Source organism: Hermetia illucens, chromosome 5 (assembly GCF_905115235.1).
Source record: "Hermetia illucens chromosome 5, iHerIll2.2.curated.20191125, whole genome shotgun sequence".
Classification (NCBI taxonomy): Eukaryota; Metazoa; Arthropoda; class Insecta; order Diptera; family Stratiomyidae; genus Hermetia; species Hermetia illucens.
Window position 1 is genome coordinate 82,242,361 of NC_051853.1, and position 23,116 is coordinate 82,265,476.

Genomic DNA, 23,116 nt, shown 5'->3' on the forward strand with positions numbered 1-23,116 from the left:
GCTTGTGTTTGACCAGTGCGGTTTGATGTTGTTGGTTGATTCGTCTTCGGTGCTGACGTTGCCACCATGTATTTTGTCTTGCCTTCATTGATGTGCAGCCCAAGATCTCGCGCCGCCTGCTCGATCTGGATGAAGGCAGTTTGAACGTCTCGGGTGGTTCTTCCCATTATGTCGATATCGTCAGCATAGGCCAGTAGTTGGGTGGACTTGAAAAGGATCGTACCTCTTGCATTCACCTCAGCATCACGGATCACCTTCTCGAGGGCCAGGTTAAAGAGGACGCATGATAGCGCATCCCCTTGTCGTAGACCGTTGTTGATGTCGAATGGCCTTGAGAGTGATCCTGCTGCTTTTATCTGGCCTCGCACATTGGTCAGGGTCAGCCTAGTCAGTCTTATTAATTTCGTCGGGATACCGAATTCCCTCATGGCCGTGTACAGTTTTACCCTGGTTATGCTATCATAGGCGGCTTTAAAGTCGATGAACAGATGGTGCAACTGTTGTCCATATTCCAACAGTTTTTCCATCGCCTGCCGCAGAGAGAAAATCTGATCTGTTGCTGATTTGCCTGGAGTGAAGCCTCTTTGGTATGGGCCAATGATGTTCTGGGCGTATGGGGCTATCCGGCCTAGCAAGATAGTGGAGAATATCTCTTCCTATTGCTTTAATGAATAGATCATTCAAGTCGTTAATCAATTTCTATATATGTATCTGGGCAGCGATGTTCCCCCGACGAAGGTAACGAACTTAATTTCGCGCGATGTATTAACAGTGCTGAACGCGCCTTCGTTGTTTTTTCCAAAATCCTGGACCAGTTGTCCTCTTCCTCACTGAACAAGAGGACAATTGGTCCTCGAAATACCGGTATATGAAGAATAAAAAAAACTCACTCTTCGGCATGAAAAAGTAAAGTTTGTCTTGATTTTAGAATATTAGCATAGTGCTTTGGCTGCCATTGCATAATGCACAAAACTGGAAAGTTTGGCAGAAGCCGTACTATTAGTAACAAAGTTACAATTGACCAAAATTGAAATCTCCGCAATTAATGCCACTTAATGTATCAAGCATACAATGTTTGTAACACACGAAAGTGACTAGTATCACATATACTAGTCTACTAGATATAATATTCACTATTTAGTCAATTTGATATGTTTTCCGGGATTATTTGTTTTTTTTTTTGGAATACCCTGTAATATCAAGATTCTCAAAAAATTGCATAGCAATAAATTCAACTGTTTCCGAGTAAATTGCACGTGTTTAAAGTTCCACGGAACCCCAAATGCATTTGCAACAATTTCTGAACATGTCGGGGCCAGAAAATGCTAAAATTGTGTGCCAAATATTTCATTCAGATTTTCAATGACTTGCGTCAATATACCAATAATCGGCGACTATTTTTCCATTCAAAATATCAAAATGAAAAATATTTACAAATAGACTTTTTAAAAGCCATCAATTATGGGGTGCTAGGAACATGCTATACATTATTGCGACTGCTAAAGGGGATTATTATTTTTAGATTTTATTATTCTGCGAAACATTCAAAAAGTTTGACGTCATCTTTCTTCTAGGATATCAAAGGACAACTCATTTTGGGAAATGATCATTCTGGCCATAAATGTTGCTTCGAGGAAGTTTTCTTGAACAAATTGAATTGCATTTAAATTTCTGTTCACGGAGAAGTACTGGATTTATAATAATGAATCTTGAAAGCGTGTGCAAATTAAAATTAAGATTTTATTAGGATAAGATAATGCATCTTTTTGGGTAAACAATGTTCGCCTTGCACATTTTTACTACATTATCTGCACAATATATTCCCGAAAATGCATTTAGGTTGAAAGAGAGGAAATTATCTGTAAATTTTAAAATTCGTCCGCGAAATATCTGAAAAATTTAATTAATCTTGCGGCGATAATGAAAACAAATGGTTATCTCCAGTTGTTTTATTCTGATGAAATATGACGGAATACAATATTTGGTGGCACCAAGGAAGCGCATCATCTTAGGGGCAACGGAAAGGTCTATTTTTATCCGAATATGAAAAGTGCATCAGCGGCTATTGTGTGGCAGACGGAAATATGAAATTTCGTAATGATTTGTTTTATCTTTATTGTGTGCTGGAAGAAATTTATTAATGGCTTCCTAGCTGTTGCATGTTTGTGGGTGGGCGGGGAGTCGTATTCACGATTATAAAATTGATTGCATAAAATATTTGATTGTTTTCGTGTTTCAGTCAGGTTGAGGATTTTCCCAGATATAAAGTAGAAAAGCTTAGCTCTGACTTCTTTCGCCCCGAACTATATTTTATGCTCAATCCTATAAAACTAAAAATAGTTTTATTAACTGTTGATGACATAAATTGCTGATGAAATCTAATTTATCTTCCCATCTATGTGAAAATGTTTTTTTTTATAACGGTGGACATTGTACTGAACGATCAAAGAACCCCGTGCCAGACATACAATAGACAATAAAACGTTTATAAAAAATTGCAGAAATGTTGGTTTGCTGGAATTCCCAGCTCTGCCCAGTAGCAAAACTCTCAATCTACCTGTAATTTCTCCCATTTCGGGTTGTAACCTAAATTAGTCTATCTTCTAATATAAAACTTAAAGATAAAACTCGCCATAAAGGTGAGTAGTAGGAATCTTGAAATCACTTGAAGAAGAATAGAAAAAGTTTTACTCACCTAAACTGATTTGGATGACATCGTCATATGTTGTCGTTGGTATCCGCCGTGCCACAGCCAAATTTAAATTTAAAAATAATACTAGAAGTAAACTAATCCAACTGATCGCCATTGAAACCGTCGTTTTCGAGGTGGGCCCCATTTTTCCGAATGAACAAATTGACAAATTTTCAGCACTTTGGCAGCACTTACTTGTTTTGAAATTCAGCGAACTTTTCTTTTTTACAATTAGAAGATTTAAATGTTTATACTGTCCTGTTAGCACACACGAGTGATTTATTTATTGTTGTCTGTCTGATGTTTTCACGAAAAAACTAATCATTCGTAAACGATTCCATTTTTTCATTTCGCCTAGGTGTACTCGTATATTTTCCATTTGATTTTGCAAGGAGCTGACGATCCGAAAAGACTAATTTTCCCTGAAAATAAAAATGATAAAAATCAAAGACGAAGTAACAGGTAAGTGATGGTTCTTAGGCATGTACTATTTTGTTAAGATCGCGTTTACAAAAGAAAATTAGGTGCTAGAGACATTGCTTGGGAAGAGCACGCGAGCATTGCTCCGATGTTTCGGAGGAGTGGGACCATCCACGGGTAAAAATAGCAGAAATATCTAGGCGCCCCGGTGAGACCATTGCTCCATGTGGGAGCAGTTTAGCAAGAATTCCATGGTAAATATTTACTCGGGGCTTTTAGTTAGTACGGGCCAGATAACTTATTTCTGGAATTCTAAATTTCCCAAATTTTGTGGAACTGACTGTTAGTTGGAAATATTTTCGTATTTATATTACTTCCAAGCTTTTTGTTAATTCGGATAGAGAGGTCGTAAATTTGAGTGTGAATGCAAGAGTTTGGAACGTTCGGAATTTATTATATTACATCTCAAAATATTTCCACCTTGCTCTGGAATTGTTTCTAGATGTTCTCTGCATTGATATTTGACTTTGCGGGCACTTTGAAATTTTAACAGAAAATATAAATTATTTGGTAGTCAGGGCATGTGGCACCGTTGAACACTTCAGATCAACTGGTATCTGCCGCTTTTTGCCAGTACGTGGATATCCAGATTTATTACTCGTAATAACTCTATGAAAACATCCACTTATTATAAACTTTTTGCAGAAGAGTGATCGAGCCATATGGTATGTATTCTGTTCGTATTTTGAGTGTACAAAATCATATTTTTTGAAGGATTTGTGTAGAAAAAAACCTAATAATACCGGTCCGAATTTTCGTCCGTCCCTCTGCCTATCCGTCTGTTTGTTCGTCCCTATATCTAACCCGAAAATATGAAAAAGCCACTACGCTCCTCTATGCGAAATCTAGGCCTCAAAGTATATCCCATTCCCAAATGTATTTAATAATAGAATTTTACTATATTTTAGAAATTTACTTGAAAATCCCTCCTTAAGTTCAATCACATAAGGCACAAATTGATAGAATCACATCATGGATTGGAAAGGTGCTCAAAAAAACGAGAATTATTCCGTTTTACAATGCATACATTTTAGGTACTAATTACCCGACGTTGCGACTGATATTAAAAGTTTGGCTAGTTTCGGAAAGCTCTAATCGGACACCCCTATTTGATACCAGATGTATATTCCGAGAAAACATTTACACGCCTCTTTCGCATCTACGGGGAGTCCGCACTTTTAACTCATCTCAAAATTGTACTAGTTACTTCAGGGTTGAAATGAAGTGTAAAAATACCCTCAAAGTATTCCTTGCTTCTCGTAAAAGGCGACTTCAATGGGTAGAAATTTGTGGGCTAGCAGCCTAGATATTTTGAAATTTTCTTTGCTATCGAAATGGCAAGAGATCCTTGGATAAGTACTGACCTCATGGCCATGACTTTTGACTATCTAACAGGCTTTATAATTGGTTTCTGCACACCCTTACAACATTACCTAACATCACCGCATTACCTAGCATCACGGCATTACTCGAAATCACGGGGTAACGTATTTTACAACCACATTCCCAAATGATGGTCGTATTAATACTGTTTCCTCAAACATCCTCGCTCATCAAAGTAGTAAAGGCGTTGGCGATGTCGACGCCGAGTATTACTTGCGAATCAATTGCACTTAGCTGTTCTTTTGGCTTATTTCGGATTGGCTTCGGGCTAGAAAATAATTTCGGGTGCATGTGAATGTGGGGACGCAGATTCTTGGCTTTAGGGTGGTCATACCATGTATCGAGTCCAAGAAAACATATCTTTTGCTATTTATTTTATCCAGATATAGTATAGAATACTGTGCAAAGTTATTTCACGATATTCCGAGTCATTCGCAAAAGTCAGGTTTATGTCGCTCACCGTAATGAAGAGCGCATTTACCACGGTCGAGGAGGAGAAACAACTATATATATACATTACTTTTTTGGAGAAAGTGAAGGCTTATGGACCAGATGTAGCAGATTAATGTTGAAAATCGGGAGTGTACATTTTTTTCACCGGATACAGTCATGTGGAGTCTCAAATAAAAGGTCTCGATTAGTACTATATTGGTATTCGTTTTCACGTGGATTGTAAAGTGCTCAGTTACTAATAGTATATTATCATCTTTTAGAAATTAGACTGGAAAACCCCCCTTAAACTTATCCTAGGAGTAATAAATCGCACCGCCATAGAGGACAGTATCGCACATATCCGTGCCAAGTTTCATGAAAATCTGTTCATTAGTGTCAAAGTTATAGCAGTTCAAACTTATTAAGATGCAGATGCAGATATATTAAGATGCAGATATCATAATTAACGAGAATAATTGACATTCGCGTGAAATATTAAAATTCCATTCATGAAGAATCCCTTCTCTCTCCAGCCCTTGTGTAAAATAAAACCTTGTTAAAATCAGTTTAATGTCTGCCTGTCTGTCCGTCACACGCATTTTTCTCGGAGGCGTTTGGATTTCATACCAAACTTAGTGGAAAGGTGGGAACTGTGAACGCTCATATACACAGTGAGTTACATAATTCTACTTCGAATTTGAGGGCGGGTTCCCAAACATGCAAAACGGGGGTATACATTTTTTTTCATCAAATATAGTCATGTAGGAAATCAAATGAAAGGTCTCGATTAGTACTTTCCGAAGCTGGTCTTAGTTTTGATATTTGTTGGAAAGGTAGGGAGTGCGGGGGATCGGAAATGATCATTGCTTTAACGGATCCATTCTCAGAAACTACTGAACCGAAAAATAGAGCATAATCCCACCAAGTCTGGTAGAAATCGCAGTATTGCTAACACATTTGTCACTTCTTTGCAAATTCAATACTGAATGTGGATATGCTCACATAATACATGCATATATTACGTTCGACGAACTCATGGGACAAATGCGCACTCAAATGTCTTTATAAACGAAATACAAAAACCTTTCATACCTGGTATACCGAAATATGCACCCTGACTTGAAAGCTCCAAGCTTTTATCGCCATATTTCCGTCATGTCGTCAAGATAATCAGGCTTGAGATAATGACAAATAATGATCCTCGTCGGTGTCTTGCGATTTCCAGCTGGAAACACTTGCCATGTAACTGGGCATAGCGAGTACTAGTCGTGCTCCAAAACCGTCTACGCCGGGATCCCTCTGGGAAGAAGGACCGACAAGAAGAAGAGTTGCTGGCAGCGGACAAAGGAGGTTAAAAGCTAGTATCATAAGACTGTCAATGTTTCGAACAGGATTGCCAAGAATAGAAATGCATTTGTTGTCGATGAGCAGAATAACGACGCTAAATTCTAGGCAATTTTTGATGAATGTAGTTGTAAGCGCTTTGCAACCTAGCAGAAGGTGAAAAACACTGCTTTCAAATGTAGCTAGTCGCATGTTGAGGTCGAGCAGGAGAACCAGTGTTTGCAATGATTCGGATTTCTGCAGACAGCCAAGTGCAATGACTGGTTGACGGAGCACGCGCTGAGAACCCTTTTAGCGATTTGGCTAACAGTCATTGACAGTTGACGCTAGCAGATTTTAATTCCGCTAGCGGCAAATGGAAGGTTGTAAAAGCATTTGATTATGGAGAATCATATGCACAGCAAAGCCGAACAGGGAATGCAGCCCAACAAGTTAAAAGGAGGGCTTCGCTCTTGAAACAGGAAGATACCTGGACTCAGTCGACGCTGCTAAAGAGCTGATGGAAGGGATGAAGATCGGTGTCTTAACTAATTCGTCATGTTCGTCAAACTGGAGCTGTGTTCCGCGGAAGCGGAAAACGTGTCAATTTCTTCGGCGTACCTGGCTCCCTACCGATTAGTTCCTTTGGAAGAATTGCAATATCGGAAGTTTACAATCACATCGCATCAATACAAAAGGTGAGCCTCTTTTCACCAACATCACTTCCATCCTCATCATCAACGGCGCAACAACCGGTATCCGGTCTAGGCCTGCCTTAATAAGGAATTCCAGACATCCCAGTTTCGCGCCCTATTAACTGGTGATGGAATTTTAGAGTAGAGAACTGAAGAGTATCTGATCAGAGACCCTCTCAGATCACAACCGCGTCTTCAGGGATTTTAGAAAGCGGAGATGTAGAGAAAGCATTTCAAGCATTAAATTCTTTTGCCTAGCAAAATGCAGCTCAAGAACAATGCCACCCGGTGAACGAAGTCCTGTCAAGCGGGTCAGGGAGGTTTTGAATATCTATTACAGGAGGGGAAGCGGACATAGTCGAAGTATCAAGAGAATATCGAAAATATCAACTATTCCGCAATTGAATCGCGTAAAATTGCAGGAAAATATTGGGGCACTCCTGAGCGGAGTTTCCTGGCGGGGCCTAAAAGCTGCTAGCCCAGAGGAATTTCCTCGCTACCCCGTACCTCGAGGAGGTGGGGGTTATGCAGGTTAATACGTTTTAAAATATTGAATCGGCAACCACCGAGGGTAAAATCAGCTAGACTGTAAATAGCTTCTCCACATACAAATCCCTGGGCCTAGGCGAGTCATCATAATGCCAAAAATGAAAGAAAGGTTTGTTTCGTGGCTTTTAGAGATTTATCGACATTGTATTTAGCGGGGATATAGATTGCACTCCTGGAGATACGCGAAAGGTCTTCATACCGATTGTGGATAAAGGACTTGCAGTCAATTAGTCCACCTCGTTTGTATTGAAAATCCGAGCACAACTACTTAAAATCGTTGGAGATGCTGTCCCTCTATACTACTTTATACTATATGCAACATACCGTTATTGTCTTTCAGAATATAGAAGGAGCATTTAACAACATGATTACTAAAGCCATAAAGAAGGCTCTAATCAGGATAGGATTCCAGGGGAGTCTTACGCAATCGATAGTATCTATGCTGAGAACCGGGATAATTCAAGTTGACCCCTTGACCAGAGTTGTGAGTAGAGAGATCCAACCACAATCGAGCTGATGCTATTTACCGCCAATATGAAGGTACTCCTCGCCTCGCTCTCATATTAAAGTCATAGTTTATCGTACAGTGCTGTCAGACTTTGTGAGTGGGACTCCTAAACTGGATAGAGTGTAAGATCTGCGATACGTTGCGGGGTTATGACATGGTATTCTTTATCACCGAATGAAGGATGGTTTGTGCAGTCAGAGCGAGAGAAGTCTCGGATACCCAGGGCGTAACCGAATTACACAGTCTTCCAGGATGGCCTAGTGTATTCCAAATGGAGGCACTTGCAACACTGGAGACCCCTCGATAGCGGGAGCATTGTCCGAACCGATAAAATAGTCATTCTGATAATCGGCCGAGCCACTATGAAGTCCTTGTTTTCGGTGCAGAAACCCGGTGAAGAGTCCGGAGGACTAAGTCCTTTTACCCTTGTCCCTCCTACAGTACCTACAGTCTTAGTAGTTCGCAGCATCAAAATGGTGGACCGTAGCGTTTACTGGGTTTCTTGGAGAGACAACTTATACCTTATTACCCCTATATTGCTGTTTACGCTCCTGCAAAATTGTGTTCAATTTAGTAGGATTTGGCGGGTGGGAGGATTCTAGTAAATTTCGAAAATGTAGTACTAGGAATCGATGGATTTTTCTGTTAGGTCGTTTAACAAAATTAATCCTGCCTCATTTCAAATTTATACTATTCAATCCTTTACCACCCTACTTCGCAGCCAATGACAAATCTAAGACTAACTTCTTGAAGCACTAATGAAAATCTTTCCTTTGATACTTCACACAGCTACATTTGGTCAAAAAAATGAACATCCCTTTTTCGCTTGCATAAAAACGTAAAACTCACATAAAACCATGCCCTTCTCTATATGTATCGGCATTCACTTTCTACGTATGTTTGTCAATTTTTTTCAGAAAGCGATGTTAATAAGGTCTTTTGTCTTAAAAATTTCTGCAAAAATCTTGCCAGGTTGTATCTATTTCCGTTGCCAAGTGCTCTTTTGTTCATACCATTGAAATTTATAATTTTAATTTTCTAGATCTGATATGAACGGGTAAACTTTAAGATTCGCTCGACTTATTAAAATTGCTTCCACCCTCGCTCATGCAAACTAACAAATGAGACCAGATGACTTCATCGCATCCCAAGCAGACTTTCCGTATAGCTGCCACGTGCATTAGATTTTCAAATTAAGATGTTTGTCAACACTTATTCCATTTTTCAAGTTTCCTCCTCCATCCAGAGTCTGTACTTTTATTCGGCTAATTGGCACATCGTAAATTCTCTCTAATTTCAGCGAATATTAAGTCCTCCTTCATAAGACTTGTGTTGATCGATAAGATAATTTGGAGTGTCATCTGCACAGAAAGATACTTTATACTCCAACAATTATGGATCGTCCGTTACCTGAAGAGACAGTCCGCCCGATCAAGAGAAGAACTCAGCGGAATTCATGTAAAGAAAACACTTGGGAACGCTGCTAAGTCCCACGTTTCCAATTTCGGAAGTTAGTGAGGTATAGCCGTGGGGGTTTCAATTCAAAGATTTGGACGGGCATTAGTGAGGTGTAGCAAGGGAGTAAGGGAGCATGTTTTTAAATTTTAACGAACCATCTCTGCAGCTTTTCACATCAATTTAATTTATGCATCTGTATTTGTCTGAATCAGTGGAATCGAAGATGAGGCTGGAGATGCGTCATGCGCCATCTATTCTTTAACCCATCTCATAAATGTGGAAATACCGCATCCACCACAGCAGTTCCATTTTTAGACACAAGTCTGAGATATCCTTTCAGATGTCGGAAAAAGTTTTTTCGGCCCCGAACAAATATTCTTTGCTAGGGTTGAGGACAAGTACTGCATGTTTCGTCGGAGGATGATGCATCTTTTATAAAAAATTCGCGAAATTAGTCAAGATGCAATTACAGCTTACTCCATGTGCAATTTGCGCTTGCTGAGTAGGATCTTATTAAAAGAATCTCGAATAGGATGGGAAAGCCCCAAATGATAGCATGTAGTAGTTACTAACCGTTTGTGCCCCAGTGTTAAAAATAAACAGGTAAGTGCCCTTGAGCGTCCCACGGTCTACTTCTACCATTGGAATGAATAGATTTGTAAGCACCAATGCGTTTCGATTCGTGAGTAATGGATGTGAATGACTGTGTCTGAATTGACGAACGAACTTAATCAAAAGTCAATTACGTGCTTGTGTGACGACGTCAAATGTAGAATGCATACCGCGAGTTCCTGAATATATTTTTGCGTCTACAAACGTGCAGCCGCCCCGTGAACATAACCAATCACATTATACTTGGCTCTATCAAAAACGATCGTGCCCACTGGCCTGTTTGCATTCACTTCATGTCTCATCAAATTAGTTTCTTCTCAATAAATCAATTCCTACTTGAAATCATTCTTGACCTTGTTTTCGCAAATTGGCGTCGTTGTGCTTATGCAAAAATTCTCGTCCCCGACCACGATATTGATTGCTGGTAGAACATCTTGAGATTTAGGTCAGCCGATCTTTGGCTAGTCTAGCCACTGTTCTCTGAGCTGCTCGCGTTTGAGGGGTCGTAAAAGCTTTTTAGATGCAGATTTCAAAGTGAAATTTGAAAGGATAATAGTCGTTTACGGAGCAATGAAATCCATTGGAATTCTAGCAATGTGGATTTTATGATATTTTATCTATTCCAGAAATTGAAAGCAATAAAACAGATTGCTTGGTTGGTTCTTGAACGGGATTTACTGGAGCATCATTCCCACATTGTAATTTGTATCTAGTTTGAGGAATCTGTGTGTGATGGTTTTACTAATATAGATAAATTTTTTTCAAACGTAATATCAAGTTAAAGGAGGTAAATAAATGACTTCCAACTGAATGCCTGACTATACAAATTGTATGGCTTGTTCTACTTGCTACTAACAGGCCTAATGAGAAGGAGCGGGAGAGGAGGGATTGTTTCGCAGGAGAAGATAGATAGTTCTCTTCTAGACTTGGCTAAACAGGTAAAGGTGAGCCAGAACTCAATGCAGATTGAGTGCAAGGACCTAAATGTGATGACCACAAAAGCGGAGATCTGGGAGGCCTTAAAGACTCAGCTTGGGCTAGAATCGATCCTTGAGTCAAATGTGGTAAGGGCACAGAATGCATATGGTGGTACTCAGACAGCCACAATAGCCTTTCCATTCGAACTAGGGAAAAAGCTATTGCTGTTGGCGAAATTTGCGGGACAGCTTTTGACTGCGAAAATATATATCGCCAAAGAGCTGGTTCAAATGCCTGGAATTTGGACACATTTCCAGAAATTGTTTCAGCGAGTGCGATAGATCTAAGTTGTACCAAAGACGCGGGGAAGAAGGACATATTGCCAAAGAGTGCAATTGGAATCACCAAATGTTTGCTATGCAGACAAACACAGGAAAGTAACACTGACTTTATTACAAGCAATTACAAATGCCCGGCGTTTAAAAAACGGTTTCAGCTTTTTGTAAATGAAGTTTCTACAGCTGAATCTAAACCATTGCCAGGCATTCGAGAGCCTGTTCTCCCAAAGCGTGCTAGAAAATAAAATTGACGTGGCCATCATATGTGGATATTACGAAGCTATCCACAGTGGTGCTTTTATATCAGACAAAAGCGACAAAGCAGCAATCTGGAATAATTGCATGACCAATATGTATGATATGAAAATAGCCGTTTATTGAAGCGCCTTACTTTCGGCGAGTTTCTAAGAGGGTAGAGAGCTGCGAGTCCTCCCCATCCCCTCACCTACGGGGTCCACCAATTAGATGTCCCTTAAAGATGTCTGGCGTCCTGGCTTACGCCAGGCAGGTTCTGCCAAATTTTGTTTTTCTACCATAGATATTACTCTTATACACTATCGGGTTTGATCACCCCCAGGCAACCGTATCCAATTGAGCCGAATTTTATGCCCAATCATGGTATTGCTCATAATTTTCGTCGTCATCTAGGCTATGGAATAGTTCATTCTAATGTAAGGAACCAACAATTTTTCGGAGGATTCTTCTCTCGAACGCAGCAAAGGGTTACTGAATGTAATTTGCGACCCTAGATAGGGGATATTATCAACGATCTCAAAGTTGTAGCCTCCTAACTTCATTGTTCTGATTCAACCAATGCGATTTGTTGATGTTGCTTCCTTGATTTTTGGGTGCAGACGTTTCCTCTCGCACTTACATCAGTATTTCGGATCACTTCCAGGGCCTGCTGCTTTCGTCTGACCTCGCACATTGGCTAGGTTTAGCCTAGTCAGTTTTATCAATTTGATCGGGGTAGCGAAATCTCTGATTTGCCTGGTGTACAGCTTTTTGGTATGGCCGAATGATGTCCGGGACGTATGGGGCTATCCGACCAAGTAAGGTAGCAGACAATATCTCACAGATGATACAACGTGATACCTTTATAATTGCTGTACTGTGTGATATCCACATATTATGTATTGGGCAGATAATGCCTCGATCTAGTCGTCAGGCATTGATTTGCTGCCGCACACCTTGAGCGTCAGTTGATGAACCACTTGGTGTAGTTGGTCGTTTCCATATTGAACCTGTTCCGCTGTCATTCCATTAGCCCCATCGACTTATGGTTTTGAGGCCGATGAATTGTACAAACTGTTTCTTCCATCCTTGGTGGTGGTAGCATTGGTCCGTCGTCTTTAGTTGGCGGAATAACAAAATACTGAACCCATCGCTTCAATATGCCCATTCTGCCGGAAATCAGATCTCCCTCTTTGTCTCGGCAGGATGAGCATCGAGGTGTATAAGGCTTCATCCTGCTGACTTGTTGGTAAAACTTCCGCCTGCTGCGATTGTTCCCTGTACTTTTCAAGTTCACAGACTTGTTGGTTCTCCCAAGCTTTTTGCCTTTTGCTGTCTGTGAAGTCGCTTTTTCACTCGCCGGAATTCGTGATAAGTCTCTGCGCGTACCCGCGTTCTTTGAGAATGCAACATTACTCGGTATGCGGCATTCTTGCGTTCCGCTTGCTAGCTTACATTCATCGTCGAACCAGCCATTCCGACTTTTTTTGCGAGTATGTTTGTGGCCGTATTTATGATAATGTTCTTCAGGTGATTGTGACGATCATTTGTAAGCATAAAATTAATCTCCAGGATATCTGTTGACTGCGGACCTTATAGGTGTTGCGGAGGCTGTGTTGTGGATGGTTTCAGTGTTAACTCTCACATGATTGGCAGAAGGGATTGTAGGTGGTGTTGTTATTCGAGTCCAGATCACCATGCCAATGAGAAAGCGATCTGAGTGAATATTGGCCCCCTATATGTTCTGACATTCATCAAGGCTGAGAGATGGCGGCGTTTTATCAACACGTGGACAATTTGGTGGTAAGTATTCGCGTCTGGAGAGGCCCACGTATGTTTGTGGACTGTTTTTCGCGCAAAACAGGTACTTGCAACAACCATTTCGTGTAACACTGCTAATTGAATAATCCGCATTCCGTTATCATCTGTATTTTGATGCAAGATATAGAAGCCAGCGTATCGCCTAAATACGGGCTTCGTCCCTAGTTGGCTGTTAAAATCTCCAAGTATGATTTTGATATTATACCTAGGACAGGGTTCGAAGGTTCGTTCTACTGCCTCATAGAAGATATCGTTTTCCGACTCTGCAGTCTCCTCTGTAGGGGCGTGAAAATTGATGAAGCTTATATTTCTAAATGTGCCTCGTAAGCGCAGAGTGCCGATAACAGCAGGTTTCATTTTTTGACTGACTAAGAAACCTATTCTGAGCAAATTATTTGCTCGGAGTAGGTTTCTTAGTCATGGATAACCACTACAATATATGGAGTAGTGGCTCTTCTCCAGGAAACCGGTCAATGTCCAACACATCTCCTGCAACATCAGCCTTATATTGGAACAGAGTAGTGTTAGCAACTGTATTATCAGTCTTTTTCGAGGCTCCTTTTGTGGCTTCGTAGCAAGTGGTTTTCTGTGTCGGATTGTCAGCACTACCCAACGCCCAAGCTGGGAGACCAGTTGGTACAATCTGTCCTGTTTTTAGGCGTGGAAGATTCACCTTCAACCTTCTCTGTCTGCAGCTTTTTTTAAGAAATAGCTCCCAGCGGTGACCACTTGGAGGTGGCGGTAGGGTTTGGTAATAAAGCTGCTTGTGTTGGTTCAGCAGACGTTTTCTAGGTTTTCTGCTTCATCATGGGTACCAGTTTACGTTTCGCCCTACGACCTATACTACCCTTTGACCACCCAGAGGGGATTCTAGGCGGTGATTAGATCCCGGAGTACAATGCCTACGAGATCTGAGTCTATATTTGCCCGCTATATGTGCTGACATGTGTCCGGATAGCTGAGTGGTTAGAGCACAAGGTCGCGGTTCAAATCTCACTGGTGGCAGTGGGATTTGTATCGTGATTTGACGTCGGATACCAGTCGACTCAGCTATAAATGAGTACCTGAGTATCAGGGTAATAATCTCGGGCGAGCGCAATGCTGACCACTTTGCCTCCTACAGTATACTGTAGTGCACCGTTTCGGTCTTGAATGAAGTGCTCTAACACACTTCAAGGCCCTGATCCAATATGGATTGTTGTGCCAACGATTATTATTATTATTATTATTATATGTGCTGACATTAATCAAGGCTCATCTTTACCATGCTTATATAAAAAGGCCCCACTTTTAGCTAATATGACTTTTCAAGGCTTTTTAAGGGAGCTAGCCCACAAACTTTTTTGATTTTTTCCTGAAATAACGTCAAAAATTGGTTAAGAAGTCAACACAGATCGCAAAAATGAAGAAGTATGTATCAGTGGTTAATTTGTTGTTATAATTGTTATAATTTCTTAAAATTTTGTAGAAGAGTTCTACAAATTTATTTTCCAATCTGATAAATAAAGCTAAATCGATCAACGGTGAAGTTAGGTGCTTATCCAAGTGTATAAAGAGAAGCATATGCTATTTATGAGATTTGTTAAAATATAAGTGCTATTACTATAAAATATTCGGTAAGCGCCTTCCCAGGAGATATGTATTATCGACCGTTTTCATCCAACTCCCCAGGGGTTCTCTTTACGCAACGGCACATGTTATAGGGGTAATTTGCAACTCATTTCCATTTGGCAAACATCTTGTTATTCATCGTCTGAAAAGTTGATTCCTCCAATTGAAAGGTCACTCGCTGTTCGATGCTATTTTCACCTAAAATGATTTTCATCTGGTCTAAGATCTGAAGATCGCCAATGTATGCTTTTGTATGTATGCCGCGGTCTTGAAAACATTTTCTTTTCATTTCAAATCGATTGAGGATATACTCATGATGAGTAAGGTAAACAGTGAAGTAAATGTACCAGATCCGAATCGGAAACAAGATCAAAGCTGAACCAGAATAGGAGAAAAATTCAAATTTTATATAGTCAGGGGTTGGCCTATCGGAGTGATCTTTGGATTTTATAAATCTTATTCTGTGTTTGGTTACACTTGTGCACTTCTGACTCTAAACATAGGGAACGATTGGTCACAGGTGCTTGAATTAGATATTCCTATCTTTAGATAAAAAGTGGGGAAAGATAATTTATGACGTTTTCTTTTTTGGATGAATCTTGGAATGCATTAAGTGGATAAATGTACTATGAATTTGATGAAAAGGGGGTTTGATTTCTCTCTGTATAGTCCTGTAAGGGCTCAGATCCAAATCGTGCCCAAAGAACAGCACTTGTATTGATGGATTCCTTCGACTCGTTTCGAGTAAGGCAGAATATATGCATCGTACAGAATTTTGTTTTCATTTCCATAAATACTAACTGCAACTAAGGATTACACAAACTACTCTTCTAAAATACTATCAAAAATCACGACCATCGATTACATCCTCTTAAAGCTGCATTGCGCCCGGCCTAAACAAAAATTTCACAGGTTGTTTTCAATTTCAGATCTACTTGAAACTATGTGTAGCCAAGTCGATCAGCCTGTCCGTTCCCACTTAACTTTAAGGATCTTAAATTACACCAAATTTATGTTGTTTATATTCTGAAAAACCACCGCAGGGAATTTCCATGTTGATTTTTCCAAAAGGAAGACATTATTTAATGCCACTCGTACTATGTGTGCATTTCTTCTTGAAAACGCCTCAGATATTCGGTGAAATTTGATAGTAGGTTGGTATTTAAAATGTTCGGGCAAAGTGATGTTTTCGGTTAAGTGAAAGTGTGAGCAACAATGCTCAAGAACGCACTAACAAAGTGCAATTTGATATACTTTCGGTGTTATAAAATGTAACAACCTAAACATCCAAAAATAGGAAGTGCAGTTTTGGGTGCTACACAGTTTCTCATGTGTACTAGCTAGAAGGGAGCTATCGATATGCATCTGTAGGATAGTAAATTGATAATACGATCAATAGAGAGAAAAGTATCTAAGATACTCGCGCCACTATAAAGATCTGCAAGTATGTAGGAGTACGACGGCGCCTTTCTTCAAATTTTCCTGTTGAAAATTTCCTCTCTTAATGATGCTGAGAACATCTATAAATCAAAAATGAATGAACCATAAAACCGTTTTGATTAAACTTCTGTGAAATATCTGCGAAATTTTCTCCCCTGAACACCTACATAAAAAAATATTTCACCTCACCATTCATAAAACAAACAAAAGATTCATTTTTATTGCAATATGACATAAAATTCATTGAAATTGCTGCTGCTCGTGCTGATCGTAAATTAAATGTTTTAATTGTTATAATTCTCGGTATCTACAATCTTATGTATGTACGTACGCAGATGGACCTTATAAATAGAAATGAATCACAAAAGTGCGTCCATTTCGCATATTGAATTTTAAAATTAGCTGTTCGTAAATCGATCAATCCGGGTGTAGAACGGAGAAAAACTTTGCTTTTTGTTCCGATTTCGTGGTGAATGCAGCCATTGTTCTTGAGGTTTCCGTTCAAAAGATGCTGCGGACTTGGTTTTTCTTTTGAAGATCCTGCATGAAGGAAAACAGCAGCAATAAGCAAGTTGAGAAAAAAGATGAATTGTTTAATTGAATTACTGTTTACTTTCCATGAAAAATCCCGGCGAATATGTTTTGAAAGTTAATCATTAAACTTTTAATGATTGGAGAGGTGTGAAATGTGGAAAAAAATCTTGATATTGTTTATGTCTGGAAATTCGATCATAGGAAAGCCAATGAATAAACAGAAAAACTGTTCAGATCAGAAAGTGAAAGGCTTGAATTCCTGAAGTACGTTGTAGCCAGATTTTATCAGGCTAACCATCGGATACAGGGATTTTCCCCAGAAATTATATAGAAAAGTTTCCATGGCTCAAAGTTTCAGGTTGTTTCAAAGTAACAAGCAGGACAGAACGCAAAAAAATCGTTGATAATCATTGCTAATTGAGGAATACTTGCACGAACATTTACCTTCCTTATCACTCTCTTGCGAAGGCCCGTTTTGAAGGGTTGGTTTCCTGAATTTAAAAAGGCGGTTATTGTCGAGGACATTAAGTTCTTAAAATAACCGATTAAATTTGAAGTGAAACCTAAGAGCCATTAGATACTGGCAAAGTTGCGGAACACAGAACCATAAAGAAAAGCAAATCAAAAACCGGAAGGTTGGCGATTCAGGCAACTTCAGGCCTTGTGATGCTCATGTTAATAATGGTAAAATTTCCACCAAAGTTACTCGTATTGTGTCCAATAATATGACTATGTTATTGTCATTTTGTTCTCTTAGGATAATCTGGACCGATTTAGAGGGGAAGCAGACAGGCAGAAAAGTGAGGATGCCCGAGGCCTTTCATTTGCAAATAGAGACGAATTGATTCGCATAACATCTACGAATAAATAATCAAATCAAGCAGAATACCAAATTAGAAGAATCCAATCTTCTTCGTTTGGAGTCAATAACCAGCATTGAGGATGAAATAGGCATAGCTAGAACCAACTGCCCTCGTATTCTACCAAAATGTCGTTTCACCAATCCCTTCACTCCAAAGAACAAAAGAGAATATCCAAGAATCCTTCAGATTTGAAATAGTTAAGCGACTTGTTCCCTTCGTCAATGCTGTTACCTTCAGATTACTTGAAAAAACAGGATGTTATGTAGCATACAGGTAGGGTACGACACTCATGAGAAGCTTGTATGGCAATATCATTCGGTATATAGCTGCCAAGGTCCGTAGGTCCAGAGAACTCTGGAAGGCAGAAACCTACAAGATGAGAAGTCTTAAAACGAACATAACTAATGACAAATTTCTTGGAGCCATAGTAATCAGGCTTAGAAACATTTTATTCGTAGGGGAAAGGCATGTAATTCATTCAGAGGATGAAGTCAAGTAAGTGCATGTGAAACCTAACTAGAAGCAAAGCTGGGAAACTAGTGTATCTCTATCCGACACCCCAATATGGAGTTGGAAACTGGAATAATCTATCTTCTGTAAGAATACTGACTGGAAACCTAGCGATTGTATGACCCCACGTTGGGCGCCATTTGTAATAAGTGCTAGAGTTGAGAATGGCCAGAATGATCCTTCGTGTTGACTATGGTGAACCATGAGCTATCTCAAAAAATTAATTAAAAATTGGCGAGCACCTAAGTCTAGCTTTGCTGAAAATTCCAAATGGAAACTCCCATTTGGCGAGTCTGGCTAGCATATAAGCTTATGACACAATTGAGGAGGGAAAGTTGGCAGAGAGAGTTTGAAGAGGATTATATTGTGGTTGACGGAATTAAAGGCTTTGGAGAAATAGGTGTAAATGATGTGAAATTGGTAGTTAACAAGATTTGAAGCAGTTGGTCGATTTTTAATGAAGTCATGTTGCTCTTCCGCTATAGGGTGGACGAAGTGTGCGGCCAACCAGTCGTTGACATACCTCTTAAACATTTTGGAACAAGAGGAGAGGAGTTAGATAAGACAGTAGTTTACAGCTAGAGTAGGGTCTCCACTTTGAGAATATGGTTAGCGAGATTCTGATTCCAAAGATGGTGAAAGTAGCTTTATTCAAGACTTTTGTTGAAAACTATTCACTGAGCGAAAGGGAAGAATTATTTATAGTCACCTAAGAAAAAATTAGGAAGCCCATCGGGAACAAGTCGGATAGAAATGTTAAGTTTATCAATGAGGAACTCACCCAAGAAAGCAAGTATTCATAAAAGAAGAGAGCAGAAGAAAAGAATATCGAGGGGTTGTTGGAAGAAATTGGAAATTAGAATATCGGTTAAACTTGCCGCAGAAGAAGAAAGGGAAAGAAGGGAATCGGGCAGCAGGAAGTTGAGACGCATTGTTAAATAATTCTTCATACAGGTGAGTGGGGCAAGCGCAGCGGGAATATAAACAAGATACCATGAACGGAACGGAGTTGACGGGGGACATGTTAGGCAACACAATCATAAGGGGAGCCAAAGGGGCGGAAGATGGGTTTGACGCAGAATGGATGTTTTGTTTAATATTTTATCGTCAGTGCAGTTTCCTTAAATACAGATGATATGATGTTGTTGAGCCGACATGGACAAATTGAAGGCCACTGACTTGGGTCTTAAAACCCCGATCATTTGGTACAATAAGCGGACTGTGAACAAAGAATCTGTTAGTACGGGCTGCTTTAAGATTAACATGCCAATTATTACGCTTCTACAATTTATTGAAAACACCTTGCGGCGGGAAAGAAAGATTTTCATCATCATCATCAACGGTGCAACAACCGGTATCCGGTCTAGGCCTGCCTTAATATGGAACTTCAGACATCCCGGTTTTGCGCTGAGGTCCACAGATTCGATATCCCTAAAAGCTACCTGGCGTCCTTACCTACGCCATCGCTCCATCTTAGGCAGGGTCTGCCTCGTCTTCTTTTTCTACCATAGACTTCCGGGCTGGATCATCCTCATCCATACGGAATAAGTGCCCCCCTACCGTAACCTATTCAGCCGGATTTTATCCACAACCGGACGGTCATGGTATCGCTCATAGATTTCGTCATTGTGTAGGCTACGGAATCGTCCATCCTCATGTAGGGGGCTAAAAATTCTTCGGAGGATTCTTCTTTCGAACGGGGCCAAGAGTTCGCAATTCTTCTTGCTAGTAACCCAAGTCTCCGAGGAATACATAAGGACTGGCAAGATCATTGTCTTGTACAGTAAGAGCTTTGACCTTATGGTGAGACGTTTCGAGCGGAACAGTTTTTGTATGCTGAAATAGGTTCTGTTGGCTGACAACAACCGTGCGCCGATTTACTCATCGCAGCTGTTGTTGTGATTTTCGACCCTAGATAGGAGAAATTATCAATGGTCTCAAAGTTGTAGTCTCCTATGTTTCTTTATTCTTCTCGTTTGACCAATGCGATTTGATGTCGTTGGTTGGTTGGTTTTCGGTGCTGACTTTGCCACCATTGCCAGGATTTTTGGTTAAGTCAAATCCGTAAAAATAAGTTACTTGGAATGAAGCAGTTACGCGATCGAGATTGCTGTCCGTTGTAAGTTTATCATATGAGAATTGTGAAGGTGATCCGATTTTGCTCCTGACAAGAACCATATGGGGTGCCACAAGCAGGGTCGTGGAAATCTTTAGCTACCATAGAAGTAATTCCTAACTCTACAGATGTTGACAACCCACGAGATTTGCATGTAAATAGATAGCAGCAACTGCATTTGAATGTTGAATCATCATCATCAACCGGTATCCGGTCTAGGCCTTGAATGTTGAATACAGATGCAAAGTAGCAATGTGAGCCGCGGTAATCAAGTTTTCGAGGGCACGAAGAAACGGCAGAGAGCGCGTAGATTTCTTTTTTGAGACCTTTCCGAAGTATTTTCACTTTAAGCTTGAGGAAGTAGATAACCAGCATATGAAATATTGCGCCACCTCCTCCTCTTCTTTACAATTGATACAGATAGCCGACTCCTAATTTGATCAAGGGTGGTATTTTGGAAACAGTGCTTTGTTGGAAACCTTACTAGCTAATAAAAATGCCACTTTCTCCGATTCCACATTGTTGCATGTGAGTTCAAATTCCTCCATTGAGCTGCGTGAACCAATGTAACTTTACCCGGCAGAACAAACTAACTTTGGGTTTGGCGTGAAAAGCGGACTTTAGTTCCACCATTATAGAGACAGAACTTCCGCGAGCCAGTCTGCTAGTTTTCTTATTTTTTTTCTTATACCAAAGATATTTAAAAGTTCACGCACTCGCACCATTTTTAGTTCGTCGATTTTAATCATGATCTGGTGACAGAACAGACTCTAATTTGGTGGCAAAACTGAGATTAGTCCGCAATCGTGTTAAAAAAAAATCCTTCAGTCATATCTCATTTCATTGTTCTATTAATATCGTACGGAAGGTCGTGGTTTAAATCTCCCTGGTGGCAGTGGGATTTGTATCGTGATTACACGTCGGATACTAGCTGTGAATAATAATGCCTTCTATAGAGTACTGCAATCCTGTATATACCGTTGCGGTCTTGAATGAAGTGCTCTAACACACTTCAAGGCCCTGATTTAATATGAATGGTTGCGTTGCCTATTATTGTTATTACTGCTTACGCAACCGAGCCTTTGAATTTGTACTAGTAGCTTTCTAGTAGGTTGTGAAATGACCGATTTGGCAATCAAGTGAAGTTAGTTGCGATTTTGCTGTATCAAACCACCACCAGTTGGTGCTGTTGGTGTCGGATAATGAAGTATAAATACCCCTACTTTTAATCAAGGAGTCATTTCAGTTTTGACCATCATTGTGATAACAGTGGATAAAAAGGATGGAAAAAAGCCAAGAACGTATACTTTTTCTGAATGAGCTCAAACTCGGTCATAAAGCAGCGGAGGTGACCAGGAACATTAACAGCGCATTTAGAGCTGATACGGTAAGCGAACGAACCACGAGACGGTGGTTCAAAAAATTCCGGTCAGGTGACGTAAACCATCGAAGTGAGCCACGTGGACATCCAGGACCATCGATTGATAACGACGAGCTGCGTTTGAGAAACTGGGCGTACACTATTCGACAGTTCCCGGCACTTGCAACAAATTGGAAAGGTGAAAAAGCTCGACAAATGGGTTGCGCATGCCCTTACGGAGCACAACATGGCGCTTCGAATGCAGTTCTTTACTCTCCTGCAAGAGAAGCAATCCCTTTTTGCACAGAATAGTGACATGTTATGAAAAGTGGACATTATACGGAAATCGTCGCCGATCAGCACACATGCTAGATACTGATGAGCCATAGAAGCATATGTCGAAACCGAGCCTCTATCCGAAGAAGGTAATGGTGACTATTGAACTGGAGTTATCCACTATTCCTTTTGGCACCTGGAGAAACGATAAATGCACAGCAATATTGTGCACAACTCGAGGAAATGCACCAAAAATTGAATATGCAACGGCCGAGATTGGTCAACAGAGATGGTGTGATACTCTTTCACGACAATGCACGACCTAATGTATCCAGAACAACGATTCAAAAGTTGAATGAATTGCAGTACCGCCAAATTTTTGCCAACCGACCACCACTTTTTTAAACATTTGGATCATTTTGTGCCAGAAAAACAATTTAGGAACAAAGAGGCTGTCAAAATTGCCCTCGACGAATTTATCAACACCCGACAGTTGGACTTCTACGAAACTGGCATACATGCTCTTGAATCTCGCTGTGAGAAGTGTTTTGAATCGACTGGCACCTATTTTGATTAAATAAATAAATTTTTGTAAGCTTTGCAGTCGTTTCAAATTTTAGTACCAAAACGCTTGGAAATGAATGACTAGTTTTCTAAGTCCCAAACGGGAACAATAATCGAATTGGTCAGCCAGGATCAGACTTATACATGGTTGCCATTCAGCGCGTCAACCATACCTACGCCCCATCATTCGCGGTAACCCGAAATGCCCTTCATTTCCCTCCACGACTTTCCTCCTCTACTGTTCTGTGCCAAGTGTTCATTGAACTAAAAAGACCCGTTTCTGGATTTAGGGGTATGTAGTATTACTGACACAGAGTTGCAGTCTTTCATTTTCTCCGAATAATTCATTTGAAGTAGATGGCCTATCATTTGTTCATCGCTTTCAAAATACCTCCCACT

General features: G+C 40.2%; 1 protein-coding gene across 3 annotated transcripts in view; it reads right to left on the reverse strand.

Moving 5' to 3' along the window:
• Positions 1–23,116, reverse strand: part of LOC119657492 (fibroblast growth factor receptor homolog 1-like) — a 100,527-nt gene that overhangs the window by 59,089 nt on the left and 18,322 nt on the right. For all 3 annotated transcript variants that reach the window (XM_038064416.1, XM_038064415.1, XM_038064417.1), the window contains exon 2: positions 2,696–3,114. In XM_038064416.1, coding sequence (XP_037920344.1) covers positions 2,696–2,837 — 142 coding nt within the window. In that variant the 5' untranslated portion in view covers positions 2,838–3,114. The remainder of the gene's footprint in view (positions 1–2,695; positions 3,115–23,116) is intronic.